This window comes from Apteryx mantelli, chromosome 1 (assembly GCF_036417845.1).
Source record: "Apteryx mantelli isolate bAptMan1 chromosome 1, bAptMan1.hap1, whole genome shotgun sequence".
Classification (NCBI taxonomy): Eukaryota; Metazoa; Chordata; class Aves; order Apterygiformes; family Apterygidae; genus Apteryx; species Apteryx mantelli.
The window spans coordinates 221042829-221057424 of NC_089978.1; the positions used below are offsets into that span (position 1 = coordinate 221042829).

At 49.1% G+C, this 14596-nt stretch overlaps 1 protein-coding gene across 1 annotated transcript; it reads left to right on the forward strand.

The window, feature by feature from the left end:
- The first annotated feature begins 1837 nt into the window (after window positions 1–1837).
- Window positions 1838–13217, forward strand: CEP41 (centrosomal protein 41). The gene is made up of 11 exons (XM_067289990.1): window positions 1838–1906; window positions 2492–2555; window positions 3374–3421; window positions 7520–7581; window positions 8705–8774; window positions 9269–9413; window positions 10516–10667; window positions 11138–11205; window positions 11996–12110; window positions 12320–12535; window positions 13013–13217. Exons 1-11 carry the CDS (start codon window positions 1874–1876, stop codon window positions 13159–13161), a joined length of 1122 nt encoding a protein of 373 aa, XP_067146091.1. The 5' UTR covers window positions 1838–1873; the 3' UTR covers window positions 13162–13217.
- The last annotated feature ends 1379 nt before the right edge of the window (window positions 13218–14596 follow it).

The following is a 14596-nucleotide window of genomic DNA, read 5'->3' on the forward strand; positions in this document are numbered from 1 at the left end:
TCCAGCACAGAGACCATGGACATGGGAAGCACCTTCCCGTTGGAAGAAGGCAGCAAGGCTTAAGCGCAGGAACTGCAGCGGCTCAGCCTGCAGCCAGCCGGATGCTCCCGGTGTGAGGCACGGTGCTCCTCAGGCTCTGGCAATGCTGGTGGTGGCTAACCGGAGCTGCCCATCCCAGCACGAACCCAGTAGGACACACAAGCAACTTTTCTGCTAGGTACCTTGTTAAATGATGATTTTCTTGATCGCAATCTTAACAGCATCGATTTACATCCCATGTCTAGAATACTGCAGAAAGTTCGCAAAGGTAGGGGTTAGGCTAGGTTTTTGCTTTGACGTCTGAGAAGTAGCCACAATTCCTACAAAATGCTTGGATACGAAGTACGTTGTGGGGGTGTAAAGCCAGCTCTTCGATCTTACTAAAAACATCTCTGCTTTGGAAGAACAGAGCAGTTCTTCCACTGGATGACTCAAGTTGAAGGTCCTCGTGCTACTAATAGCGACAAATAATCACTTTGCGTGGTCCAGCCACCAAAAAGGCTCGTGCTTCTCTGCCCTCGAGTCACGTTCAGCCTCTGGACCTCTTCCTGCTCTCAGCACCCACCAGACCTTGCCTTGGGTGTTTGCACTTTCCCTTGAGCTTGGAAAACTATGAATCAGCCTCTAAAGGAAAGTTACCCCGGCCCCGCGGAGCAAATTCTCCATCCTTCCATCTCCGCCTCTTGCTCGCCTTAACCAGCTCGTACCTCGCTGCTGTAAGTGAGCTTTAGCCTGGAGAAAGCCTGGCGCGGCCACGCGTTAAATTGCAGCGGAAAGCCGGGCTTGGAGACCAGAACTTGCCAAACGCTCGCGCGAATCTGCCTCGCTGCAAAAAGGCGGCGGCGTTTTGCTCTCGAGCTTCGCTCGCGTTTGGCCATTTGCCTGGAGAACCGGCGTTAGGGCCAGTTTTTAACCGAATCCCACGAATAGGAGCTGGAGCCCCCCCCCCCCCCCGCTTCAGAAGAAGAACAAACCACGTCTTCAGCGTGAGCTCCCTTCTCCTGCCGTGCTCTTGTCCGGGCTCGGAAGAAATCGGAGCAGCAGGAGAATTCCCTAACACAGCCCCCCCCCCCCAAACGCCTGCGTCAGCACCGCTGAAGGGGAAGGGAATCTAAACGCCGGCCTTCCTGCACGCTTTAAGCAGCAGCCTTTGCTGCCTTGAGAGCAGCACAGGAGAAACCGGCCTGTACCTATATCCTATTTATATATATATTTTAAATATATTTATATATATCTGTGTAGGGTTTTTAGGGTTTTGTGAGCACGCTGCCAAGGGGGAACAAGGACCCGGGCACGAGGGCTGGGGGGAGTCAGGGGGACGCTGGCCCCCATGGGGGGATCGGGGGGGGGGCTGAGGGTCTCCCCCAGGCAAAGTCCCGCCCCGTTCCCACGCAAGCGCCGCCCCCTATGGAATAAGCCCCGCCCCTCCTCGCCAAGCCACGCCCCCCGGGCAGGTCTCCCTGCTCCGCGCCCACCCTCCCCCTGAGATGCGACAGGCCACGCCCCCCCTCGGCAGCGGTGGGCGGGGCGCTCCCGAGGCGGTGCCAGGGCCGCGCATGCGCGTCCCGGCCCCCCTGCGGGGAGGGGTTCCTTCTCCTCCCGCCGCCGCCGCCGCGTTGTGACGCGTGCCTCGGCGGCGTCCCCCGTTGCCCGGCAACCATTGAGCGCTGTCAGCCGCCGCCGCCGCCGCTACGAGGCGTCTGATTGGCCGCGGGGGCGGCGGGCGGCCAATCGGGGCGGGGGTTGTTGCGGGGTGGGGCGCCGGAGCCGAACGGCGGGCGGGCAGGCGGGAGCGAAGGGGGCGCGGGGACGGCTCGGCGGCCGCTGCGGGAAGATGTCGGCGAGGAGAAGCGTCGGCGACCCGGAGGTGGGCGCGGGGCCGGGGCCGGGGCGGGGAGGACCTTCCCCTGCCGTCCCCGCCTCGCTGAGCGGCGGGTGCAGGGGAGTCCTGCTCGGGGCGCGGGGGGCCTTCGCCCCTGAGGCGGGCGGCCTGGGGAGGCGCCGGGGGGTCCCGGGACCGGGGGGCCGCAGGGGCCGCGGGCGGTGGCCCCGGAGCCCCCGGGGACTCTGGGGGTCTCCAGGGACCGGAGCAGCCTCCCGGGGAGGCGGTTCCCTGGGGGAGGGAAGGGCCCTGCGGGGGGGGCCGCGCCGGGCCGGGGGTCCCCTGGAGGCGGCCTTGCTCTGGGGCGACTTGGAGGCGCGGAGAGAGGAAGGGGGGGAAAGCTGCCTTTGAGGCTTCAAAGTGGCGATCTGGCGGGGTTCCTGAGGCTTCAGAGGCCTTTCTGGTGCCCGAGAGCGGGGGACGTTTGAGACGATGGCCCCGCTCTCACCCTCCTTTCTGGCTGTCTTGTAGAGCTCGTTAGATTCCCTTTTTTGGTAAGGCTTCTCAGCCTTTAAAACTCATACGTGGCTGCCTATCGACTTCATGTTTTTCGTCTCCTTTTTAAAACAGTATTTAACCAGGCGGATCCCTCAGAATCCTAAATATCAACATATAAAGACTCGCCTTGACACTGGTAAGTGAAATCAGCCCAGTAAAAACTGCCACAGGTAGACATAAGAGCGTACAAACGTCATTATTGTGAGTGTCTTAACTGCCTCTGTGCCCTGAGCCGCTTTACGTTGTGGCTGATGATGCATCTGCGTCGGAACTCGCATCGCAATTGTGGCGTCTCAGCTTGTCACCGATGGCAGGTGCTGATGTGGCGGTTCCCACCGAGGTTACTGGGCCTGCAATTGCTATATATGGGCTTTCTTCGTATAAAATAATATCTTGGCAAGGATGTAAATCGAAATAATTTTTCGGAGGGAGCTCTGGGCTTTTTGTCGATAAGGCAGTTGGATTTTGTCCAGTAATATTTGCCAATAGTATCCAAAACAAAAGTGTTGGGAAAGGGGCAGCTTGTCCGTAGTCACGCTTCAAGCGGTGTGTCGGAATCCGGATTAAAATCTGTAATCTGTAGAGGAATCGAAATATGCTGTGAGTATGCGTAGAAGATTTGGACTCCTGCTAGGCACGAACGTTCCTGGTGACCTCCTCTATCCGGTATGGAGGTTTGAACCTATGGAGCACTGCCCGTTCCCAGAGACAGTTGGTAGCGTGAGTCCAGCAAGTCCTTTGACTGACTTGGCTCTTAAGCTGGGTGCGAGAGAAGGGGGCAAGGAGGAACGTCACGTTGCTTTTGATTTATGGTTGCCTCGTATTGTCACAGCGAAAGAGGATCTGGAACGAACGCTTCCTGGTTTGTTCCTTCAGTAATATTTTCAGCCTTTAATCTTGCTGAAGAAAACCGCTAATGAAGAACCGTTACAAGCTGTTTGATCTTCGTTACAGGTAATAGTTTGACAAAATACACCGAGAAGCTGGAGGAGATCAAAAGAAGTGAGTATCTTGTGAGGAGCAGAATTTAACTTGCGGTGGGTTGTTCAAAACTGAAAGAGCATCGAATTGCAGGGTGGAACCTCAGGCCCTTCGTTTGCTCGGAAATCTCCGCTCTGTAACGATGCCTCCAGGTATTTACAGGAACGGACGTTAGAAGCTCACCGTGGTAGGATGCGAGAGCACTGGGCTGTAGTACTTAGCCGTTTACCTTGTTTCTCTGCTGGGTATCTTCCATTTCTCTGCCTCTCGCAGTACTTTACAATTTTAACTTAAGTAAGATAGTGGGCAGACGGGTCTAGCAGTTTTTCTAGAACTTTCTTTGTACAGATTTTGGTTTTGAATGGAAGCCAGGTAGGATAAAGTTCTGTGGATTAAGAACACTAACCTAGACTCACCTGGAAGGCTGAAACTGCACTCCTAGGACTTTATTTTTGTTTCAGATAATGGTATGCTTGAACTCGAACTCTTTATACACACACGCACGCGCGCACACACACACACACACACACACACACACATATATATGCGCATGTGCATATATATGTATATAATTTTAGCATACTTAGATTTCTATCGGAATCCCTCAAGATAGGAAAGAGTCAAACCTCATCCCTGTGTAACTCACAGATTTCACCGGAATTACTAACATCGATGTCTTTAACACTGCGGGTCATTCACACTAACAAAAGCCTACCTAAATTTTATTACAGTCCATTTTTCCAATAACGACTTCTGACTTCTTTTTTAATTCTTTCAAATAAAGCTAATGTTATACTACTTTATTTTCAATTATTGTCACTATTATTATTATTATTATTTTTTTTTTTTTGCATAGTGAGACAGGAAAAGCATTACATCCAAAAGCTGCCTTTATTGATGTGAAAGAGAAATCCCCACAAAAATGAGGATTGTTAGGATTTGAACGTTCGTTTTTGGCTCTTACAAGCACTTACTTTGTTTCCCTACCATGATAATGCTCAGATTATAAGGGAGGTCATTTATCTGCCGTGTAAATGTATTTGTGCCTGCCTTTGTGCAAAATGTGCCTTTGTTGCTGTTTTTTAAATATTGTGGCTCTTTGGGGGAAAATCAAAAGAGAAATGACCTTGTTTCCCCAAATCCTTTGTCGACTGACTGAGATTTCAGCACTTAACGCTGGATTGCCATCGCTTTTTATCCGTGCTGAAAATCTTGTTGTGTTGGTCCAGTTGGTTTTAAATCTCTGCTGTGAATCTAATTCCATTGTACGTAGGAGCTCTCTTGTTTAGTCTCGGTTCTAGAGACCCGTAGAAACTTTCTCATTATAGCGGTGCTGAATAGGCACCTTGTGTTCCCTGGCAGTTCAGAAACTTCTCTGCCTTGATTTCTCATGGATAGATGACACCGTTTGGACACGACTTTAAAAACCCGGTACAGTCAACCCTCTGTCTCTGGTGTAACGTGAGAGAGTGGGACCCAACACCGCGCGCCTAACGCGGAATCAAAAATGATGAGATAGCTGCAACTGTGGTTACTTGTCCTCTGGAGGACTGACTTGAGCGGAGGCACCGGCTCCCTTCCCGTTCTTCGACGTTGCTTCGCTCGTTGCTGAAGCACGGGGAAGAACTTCCCTGAACGTACACCAGAGCAGTTATAGCTTCGGAGCAGTTCGCCGAATCACCATGTCAGAAAATCCGAACGGATCTTCCGGGATAGCGCCGGGTACGTAGCGTTGCTTTTGTGGTCGGAAGCGGCGCTTTGGCTGAGCTTTGTGGTATTAGCCGGGAAGCTGGCCCGAGCGTTCAAAACAGCTTGCTCCAGGGCAAGCTTAGTAATAGCAACAGTTCTCTGTGTTGATAGAAATGATCTCGGGCGGAAAAGCCAAGATTTAGGTCATAAAGGCTTGTTCTGCAGTAAATAATCCGTGTTTGAAGGGAGTGGAAACCATCCGCAGCCGTACGGTATGAGCACAGTGACGGAGAAGGTGCTGCTTAGTCGGTGTTTGCATCCATCCAGCTCCTCTTAAGCTTCGCTGCGTGTATTTTTCATTATAAATTAAATAGGGATCCCATCTCTTGCTGTTCTGTCCACGCAGCTGAATTAACGGAGTCTTTTTGTCCATGGCTAGGGAATTTTGACCATTTGCCCATGCATAACCTGTGGATTTTGTGTTGGGCAGGTGAAATGGGCCGCCCGGAAGAAAGCTGTCGCCGTTCTTTCGGAGTTATTGGAAATGCTGGCTTGTGAGGCGGCGGCAGTGGATAAAAGCCCTGCAGGGCAAATTGCTGTTCTGAAATCGAATTTACAGGCGGATCTTGTGCTTTAGAGCCGTGATCTGAAACGTGCACTGGAAATCGCAGACCGCTGGGTTATTTTGGATGGGCTCTTTTTTGGTTTTTTTTGCAACGCAGGTTGTTTAGCAACAAGTATGTACAGCTTTATAGTCCGAAAAAAGTTATATTAAGTGCGAGGTTGAATTTGGGGAGTCCGTTTGCTCTGAAATGCTGAAAATAAGTTGACCTAACTGCCAGAAAGTATATTTAAGAGTGAGGGGATAGGAAGGTTAAAAAGCTAGAGTCGAAAGCTCACAATATCTCTTAGTGTCTGTCCTGCTACGCCCCAAAAGCTCATTTTGTTGTAATTCTTTTGGTGTTTTTAATAGAAATACGGATTGGAGCCCCCTCACCTTCTCCCCCCCCCCCCATCCTCCTTCACTTAAGCTGCAGAGCAGGCAACAGATGGTGGGATTTAGAATTGCTTAACTGGCTGGATTTGATTAAGGTCCTGTAGTCCAGTATTAGCCCCCTTAGCCGAGCAGTTGGAGAGGGGCCAGTTTGGAACATCCTCCAACAGTTACTAAAATTATTAGGAAAATGCGAAGGATTCTTCATATTTAGAAAAAATAGAGAAGCAATTTCTTTTTTTTTTTTAAGGAGATTTTTAGCTTAATTAGAGGACGGCTTCTAACGGCTTTGAGAGCTGCGCACTCAATTTTGTTCATCTCCCATAAATTTCCCTGCTAGTGCAGGACTGATTTTTTTTTCTCCCCCCGCCCCCATACGGTTTCCTCTTCTCTCTTCTTCCTAGTTGTACATTTTCCACAGCGTGGGGCTTGCGTTGCTTCCCGTGGGAGGCGAGTCCGTATCGAGATGTTCCTACCGATATTTGTCTTAGCTTCTCTCTCCTCCTGCATCCGCCCTTTTGTTTCACCCGGACGGCTTCTCTCTCCCTGCTGTTTGCCCATCTCAAGTATCCGTACACGATCGCGCTTCCGTCCTTGTCATCGCTTACGCAGCGCTGTTAATCGCTGCTCTGTTTGGTTTTTGGTTTTGGGGTGGTTTTTTTTGCCAGTCCTTCGGACAGGCTGCTCGGTTTTCTTGCTGTCCAAGCTCTGCCTTCAAGCTTAAGGTTTGGCGAGTCCGGTTTGTCTGCAGAGGTTACGCGTGCGCCGAGCCGGTGCCCACGGCGTTCTGCCGTTGTGTTGTCCGCGTGAAACGCCTCGTGTCAGTTCTCCCCTTCTTCGCGTAGCTGTGAAAACGAGTCGTGGGGTTCGGAATTTAATTTCCAGGTAAAGCAAGAAAACCTGGAACATTTTAATCGGTACCGTTTTATATAAAAGCACTGCTTAGTAGTTTAAAAAAAACGTAGTCTGAGATACTTATGCTCTGATTCTGCTGGAAATGACACAAAAATTCAGGTCATCAGAGTTTTAGCTTTTGATTTAAGAGACTTTGCGACAGTGCTGGGCCTCAAAGAGCAGCAGGGAAGGTGATAAATTTGTGAAAACGCTTCCTTCCCCCAGCGAGAGAAGAAAGCCACAGAATCGCTGAGGTTGGAAGGGACCCCTGGAGATCATCTAGTCCAAGCCCAAAAGATACAGAGTCTAGAAGCAACTAAATCCATCTTCTCCGTTTCAGGCGTGTGTGGGGGGCAAGATCTCTCTTTCGAGCCAATATTACCCTGCACAAAACCTTCAGGTTTGCTCTGAGCCTGCAGAGCAAAGCTTACAGCCCCGCGATGCCACCTCTAAGAATAGCTGGGACTATTTGCCTGGCTTTGGCAAAAAACTGGGAATGCCTGGGAGAAATCACCTTGTCCTCTTCTGTTTTGTTCTTGAAGATTACAGGTACAAGAAAGACGAGCTGTTTAAAAGACTGAAGGTGACTACTTTTGCCCAGCTGGTACGTACGGCTCTTTTCTCTCTGGTTTCCAAAGTCGTCGTTATCTCTTGTTAACGGCGTCCTTGCTTTGTCCAAAGCCTTATATGTAATTATGTAGCCTTGGACAGTAAATGTCCTTTTGTAATCGGATTCTTCCGCAGCTTCTTCCGCTCCTGCTTCCTGCTCCTGTAGATTTCCCTTAATAAAAGCGAACCGTATCGGCCAGTGTTTTCAGAGTAGCCAAACGCTTTTAGCTGGAAATGGAAGGTTGCAATGATTCTGAGTGTTTCAAAATCCAAACCTTTTATTATTATTAATTATTATTCACTTAAGAGGATCTTTGAGCCTCTTACTTTACACAGCCCTTTTCTTTTGTAATATTCAGATCAGATCTCGTGGAGCTTTGTGTCAGGTTGTCACAGCTGAAAGCAGGAAGGTTGTGACTTCAAAGCTTTCTGCATATTTTTTAATTAAAAAAAAGTAATGCATAATGAATCAAAATAGTTTAAAAAAAAAGGGAAATATGATCAGGAAATAGAGCTGTTTGCTTCTATGTTGGTTCAAGAAAATTGATAAAAACTAACAGAAGAGAGGCTTCCTTTAAGGAGAGAAGAAAAGGAAAGGTTAAGCTCACAAATGTTAAAGGAGCAGGCTTTACGGAAGTGTATATTTGGTTCCACTGGACTGTTAAAACCAATCCTGTGACTCTCGCTATTGCGATGAACTAATGTAATATATGACTATCGTAGGTCTGCTGTCACAGAGCAATTAGCTATGTGCTGGTTTTTTAGTTTTCTCCTGTGTAGTACGTATCGTGAAATGTTTTGTCTGCAGCCAGTGACCGAACTTCATAAAAGTTAGAAGAAGTTCTGGTATTTGATTTGGCCAACATGATATATCTGAGTTTTCTTTATTTTAAGGCTGGATGATCTTTCCTTTTGCTACAACTTCCGTTCAGTAAAAAGACACGTCCGCAGTATGGGCCTCAAATAGACGCTGTATTTGTCCTTGAAGTCCAGTAGAGGCTTCGCCGAGTTAAACGTGTTTTGGCATGAGCCTCGTTTTTCCTTAAGCTGATCCCCGTCTTTCATTGACACCGGCGTATTCATATCACGGTATTGTTGTTCGCTTTTGTTTCGCGCAGGCCATCCAGGTTGCTTCTCTATCTGATGAAACATTAGAAGTGACAAACGAGGAGATCCAGAAGCTGGAAGGTAACAATATTTATTGTAAGCACAAAAGAGAAAGAGCTGTAGTTCGCTGTCGTATTTTGAACCGTGTCCTGGCAGACTTAGCTGGCTGCTCGGCAAGTCTTTTAATCAAAGATAAAAATAATTTAAGCTCTGGCCTGGCCTGCAGCCGTTCCAGTTTGGGATGCACGGCTCATAAAAGCAGGAAGGTTTGCAAATAAGATGCCTCGAAGAAAGGCCTCGTGCTGCATATTGCAGTAACTCAGTAGATATCGTGCATCAGAATTAAATGGACTGTAACGTTTTTAGTGAGTTCTTAAAACTGAGATCTCGAGCTCTTAAAAATCACCTGGCTCTTTCTTATTTTTAATGAGAGACTCTCAGTGAGTCAGTCTTGTAAGAGGATAAAGACAAGGATGTCTTTAAGAGACACGCTTTCCTCTAAGAATAGAAACGGGGCTTAAAACTAACTTATTTCCTGCAGCGTTTTAATTCTTCGTACCCTGTTCTCTCCCCAGATGGTGATTCTGCTACCTCGGACGCAGATGCTGAACTCACAGCGGGGACAAACGGGAAAGGAAGCCCCCGTGAGGCACCGCTTAATCCGCTTCTGTTCATAAACAACGCAGGAGCCGGCGAGTCGTATCGATCCACGCTGCAGAGGTGCCTGATAATAATACACACTTTTCCTCTCATCTTAACAGATAATTGTTTTTATGCTGCTAATTATTTTAATTTGGTACTAGTAGCTTCTGTTGTATTTCTCATTAAAGCCCAAATCTGAAGGACTGGAGATGTGTGTGAGAGAGAGCATTGGCAGGTTCTCCTCTTGGAGTTAGTTGGGTTCAAGGTTGTAACCGGACGCTGTCACCATCTGATGGCTGCTGAAAGAGCTACCAGGGAAATACACTGGTGGGATTCAGTCCAGTTCCCTGCGTTCAGGAATCCGTGTTATAAACTGCTCTGGTAAACTCGGTTACGTGCCTTCCTGATGGTCTTAGTGGATTTTCCAGTGATTTGAGAATGAGAGTCCAATTTCCAAATCCAACACATCACCAGTCAAGGTCAGAGATACCAGGAAGACACCGTAAGAGGAAACTTGGTCCCAGCCCTGCATTTGCTGTATCTGTGCAAATGCTAACAGAAGACTTGATGTTAGCCTGGCAGGCGTGGAGCTCATCTACCACAGCTATCAATTTAGCGACCAGCGAGAGTATCTTGAGCAGAACGTGGTGTTCTTATTCTGGAGGTTTCCATTCAGCGTCCTGTATCCAACCTAGCGATGGAATAGGAAACGGGAAACCTCCGCAGGGCGCTGCTGGTGGGTTATTGACAGGTATTTACTCTGCCCGGACTACTGAGAGCTCTGCTTTGGCAACTTGTTAGGATTATTCTCCCTCGGCTCAAATACTGTAGTGAAGTCACTTAGGACACTGAATAAAACACCTGGATTTGACTGATCCGGAAGCATTTGGCATGTTCACATAGCAAGGCTGTACTCTGTTCTACCACGGAAAGAATTATTTATATAGGTAAAAATGAAAACGTTTCTTTCGATGTGCTTGTCGATTTGATTCCCGTAGACTTTTGTTAACAAATGCACAGAAAGGCTCCGTTTCGTGTGGTGTCTTGCTGCATTGGAATGTGAAAGAGCTGTTGGAAAATAGAAAATAAAATCATAGAAAAGCATCCTGACGTGGTGAAGAGGTACAGAAGGATTCACGGAGTGAGAGCTTGCATCATAACCTCCTCTTTCCCCTTGTAGCGTTATAAGTGGTGTTGGTGAACTAGATATAGAAAAGGACACCCCGAAGAAAGCGGACCCTCAGGCTAAAGACACGCCTTATCCCGACTGCCCCTTCCTGCTTCTGGACGTACGAGATCGCGATGCCTACGACCAATGCCATATCGTGGGAGGTAAGAGAGGGCCAGAATCCCGCAGCAGCCCGGCGTCAGCTGGGTTCATATGTTCAAGCTCTTTGTGCCGGATTCTGGCTGTCTTCATTTTTTTCCCCCCCCAAGATGGGCATCAGTGTCTCCAACAGTGTCTCCTCCCTCCACAGAGGGAGTCCCAATAACTGTGGTCAGGAGGCAAAGGGGAGCGATGTCAGCGGGAAGGGGAATTGGGATCTTTCAAACTCAGAGAACTTTTGGAAACCTCTTCTTCTGCAAGTAGCTATTCTGATGATTGCTCTCTGCACTCATCCAGCGCTGACATTCCCTCCTGGAAAGGGGAGAGGGGACTGAGATCATGTGAATCCCTTATTCAGTGGGTTTCCAAGTCTCTCGTACTCTTACAAGCCAGTGTCAGTTGTATTCTAGATTGCGTGATGGTTGGTGTTCAGCCACAATATGATTTTTCTCTCTCTTTTTTTTTTCCTCTGCAGCTCATTCGTACCCTATTGCAACGCTATCTAGAACCATGAATCCATATACCAATAGCATTCTGGAATATGTATCCTTTATAAAAGTGCTGGGATTCAAGAGCACTGGGGGGAGCTTCCCAAAAAAACGGAGATATAGCAATCACCGTGACTGGACGATGATTAGCCAACAAAATCTCAGGGTTTCGAGAAGGTTGGGAAGGGAAATGCTTTGTGCTGGCGGTGATTACCTGGCGGGGCCCTGCTGCAACCATTAGATGCCGGGTTTGAACCCAGAGGTTATAAAACCCGTTGATTTCTCTGGGAGCTGCCTGAATGTGGCATTTCTTGGGATATGCTCTTGCCGCTGGAAGGCAGATCCTCACTGCCTGGGCACCCATCCCCTGCTGCTGCTGGGCGACTTGAGGGAGGCGTTGATCCAAATCCTTTGGCTTCCCCTCAGCTCCTCGATGGGGATTGCCTTTCCTCTGGAGGATAGAAAGAGGATTATTAGCTAGGATTAGGCTGGTAATTCCCCAGGTCGTTACCTTGTGGGGGCTGCGAGGGAGAGGGGAGGATGGTGACGAAGGTGCTTCTTGCTACTGTCTGTTACTGAATAGCCTTCAGAGCAGTGGTGGAACGAGTGCTCCTAGGGGCTGCAGGGGTTAAGCAGAGCCCTTCCAATATCTGGCAAGCTTCAGCTACTCAGAAATCAGCTTTAATACACAGGTGAAAGGGAGGTGTTCCTGCTTGGTAGCTACAAGTCAAACAGGGGCTCTTTTTGCCTCCGGTCCCGTTTGTTTGTCTCTTCTTTTTAAAAGATACTAACAGTCAATCTAAGTTTATAAATCAAGTATGATCTTTAGCTCTTCCACCTATCAGAAAAACGCACATGGAAAAATTATTATTTTGTACGATGATGATGAGAGGATAGCCAGCCAGGCTGCTACAACCATGTGCGAGAGGGGCTTCGAGAACTTGTTCATGTTGTCTGGAGGTGAGCGGGGATGGGCAGGACTCTGAGATCTCGGGTGCGTAGACTTGGTGTGAAACTGAGAGCAAGGGTTGCACGAGCTGGAGACGGAGCGAAAGAGCTTGATGTTCAGCTCTCTTGAGGGTTTCATTTGTGACCGGTAAAATCACCGATCCCATCTTGGACCCCCTTAGCTGGTGGTCACGGATAACATGTGATCTGTATGTCTGCAGGCCTCAAAGTCCTTGCACAGAAGATCCCGGAAGGACTGGTCACGGGTTCGCTCCCAGTGTCGTGCCAGGTGGCAACTCACGCCGGATCTGCCCGAAAAAAGGCCACTCCCAAAGCGCCACCCCCACGTGCTGAGAACAAATGGAGATTTACTGCAGACGATCTACAAAAGATGAAGTATTACCTAGAAGAGGAGCAGATCCCTTCAGATACTGCCAGTAAGACTCCCTGAGTGATGCCGGAATTACTTCCTGTAGCTCTTGAGCCTGCCTAGCAGCAGCTCTCTGCTTTGCCGTAGCCTTTCTTCCCAGGATATTGCTGGGAGGAGGAGGGTTGTTTCAAAACTGGTGGAGAAGGGATGCCAAAACCTGTGTCACATTGATCCCACGGGACTTAAATCTGATATAGCTACGTGAGAGCGAAATCCTGGGTCTGCTGAGGGCAGGCATATGCCGTGCTGCCCTCCAGCTTTAAATGCCTTGAGGTTTTCCTGGTAGCTAGTAGGTTTTTCGAGTTGTTTAGGCCTTTTGCTCCAGCCCAGCTAGATTGAGGCTCTCCAGAAACCCCCACCGAGCTAGTGATGGTGCTGTACGTTGCAGCGAGAGCCGGAGAGCCAGAGAGGGGCAGCAGGTCGTTCAGGTGCTCTGGCACGGGCGCAACTGCATTTGGGTTTCCGATCTCTTTTTTTTCCGCAGGCCGTCTGAGCCGTGGTTCTTCAGGGCGCGATTCCAAGGCGGCGACTGCGAGGAGCAACCACAGTCTCCCCGGCGCCGCGGGCTCGGCCGGATCTCTCGCCGCCCGCTCGCTCAGCAGCGGCAGCCTCCAAAACAGGCCGTGGAAATAGGCGGCGGTGTCTCTTTGCAGCTGAATAAATGAATGCCCAGGTTCTGGGAACCGTGAGCAGTACGGCCCGTTTGTCGTTTTAGGAATCCGCAAAGAAAAGCAGCAGCGGTATGAAACTGGCAGCTTGGGTAAGGCTGGGGGAGCTGGAGGGGTTGATGTTTCCTAGAAGCGGGAGTGGTGTCGCTTTGAGAAGGCCGTGCAGCGTCAGGACGGTGTCGACATAACTGGTTTCTAGGGGAGGGAGGAAACTGGTAGGAAAGCCGGGGACCGGTAGAAACAGTTCTGTGAAACTTGTAGTTCAGACTTAATGAATTTGTGTCCGTAACAAATACGCCTTCGGCGCTGGGACCAAAACTGTGGACTGTGCTAATAGGCGAGCACGTGTGAAGGTAAATGGGCCAGAAATCGTCTGTGAGCAAAACCCTCGGTGTCTAGTAGCAGCGATACAGACATTGAACAAATTGCCAAAATGATGGAGAGAGGATTCCATCATTTTTTTTTTTAATTTTATGTTAATGAACAAAAGTATTTGTAATAAAGATTTTTTTGGAAATAATGCCCAGCATGGCACTGTAACCTGACAGTCGTCTTTACTCATGGACAGTTTGCGAAATAGTTCTGTATTTTTAAAAGCGAGTTGGACGGGAAGATAACTTGGTTTTCCCTCTTATTGTCTGGAATGTTTGACCTTTAATTACGCTTTTCTGCTTTGTTCCTCACAGTGGTTATGGAGAAAGCTACTGTGTGGTGGTTTGGTTTCTAAAGGAGATGAGGGTAATGCTCTGACGTGTGCTGAGAAGGATTTTGGTTGACTTCTCTTAAGACGGGATCGGCTGCCGTGCCCCTCTTCCCAGTGTACAGGCGGGGTATCTCCTGGGTTCATCTGCAAACCAGTGGTTTCTTCTTCCTCCTCCTTGCGAGAGCAGGCTGCTGCTCATCGTCGTTGCAGAGAACTACGAAGTAAGTTGAGGAGACAGTCGGTCACTCTTCTGCCAGCAAGCCTGTCTTCCCTAACCGTGATACAGGCCAACGGGAGGCAAGGTTGGGAGGCAGGACTTCATTTTGCTTCGTAAATCCTTTCGTGATACTTGGAGGTAAATCGTGTCCCTTATTGGAGTGGCAAAGAGCTCCACAGTGCCCGTGCCTGGTGTAGAGGCTTGATGGTTATTCCTAACTGTGCCTTTGCCACTATTTTTAGAGTAGCGTCTTTAAGGTTAGGGTGACTGAAGGAAAATTTGCTTTTTCCTCTCTAATTAGGGTCCCTGAAACTTAGCAGGGATGCGACTGTGGTAGCTCAGTGGGGCCTGAAGATTTCGTGGCAAACAAGTACCCCAGCTTTCATCAAATCAGCGCTTCCAACCATATCAGTATTGGCTGGCTGACCTAGAAACCATCCGAAACTCCTCCGTGACAAAGCTGATGGTGTGGAAAAGGCA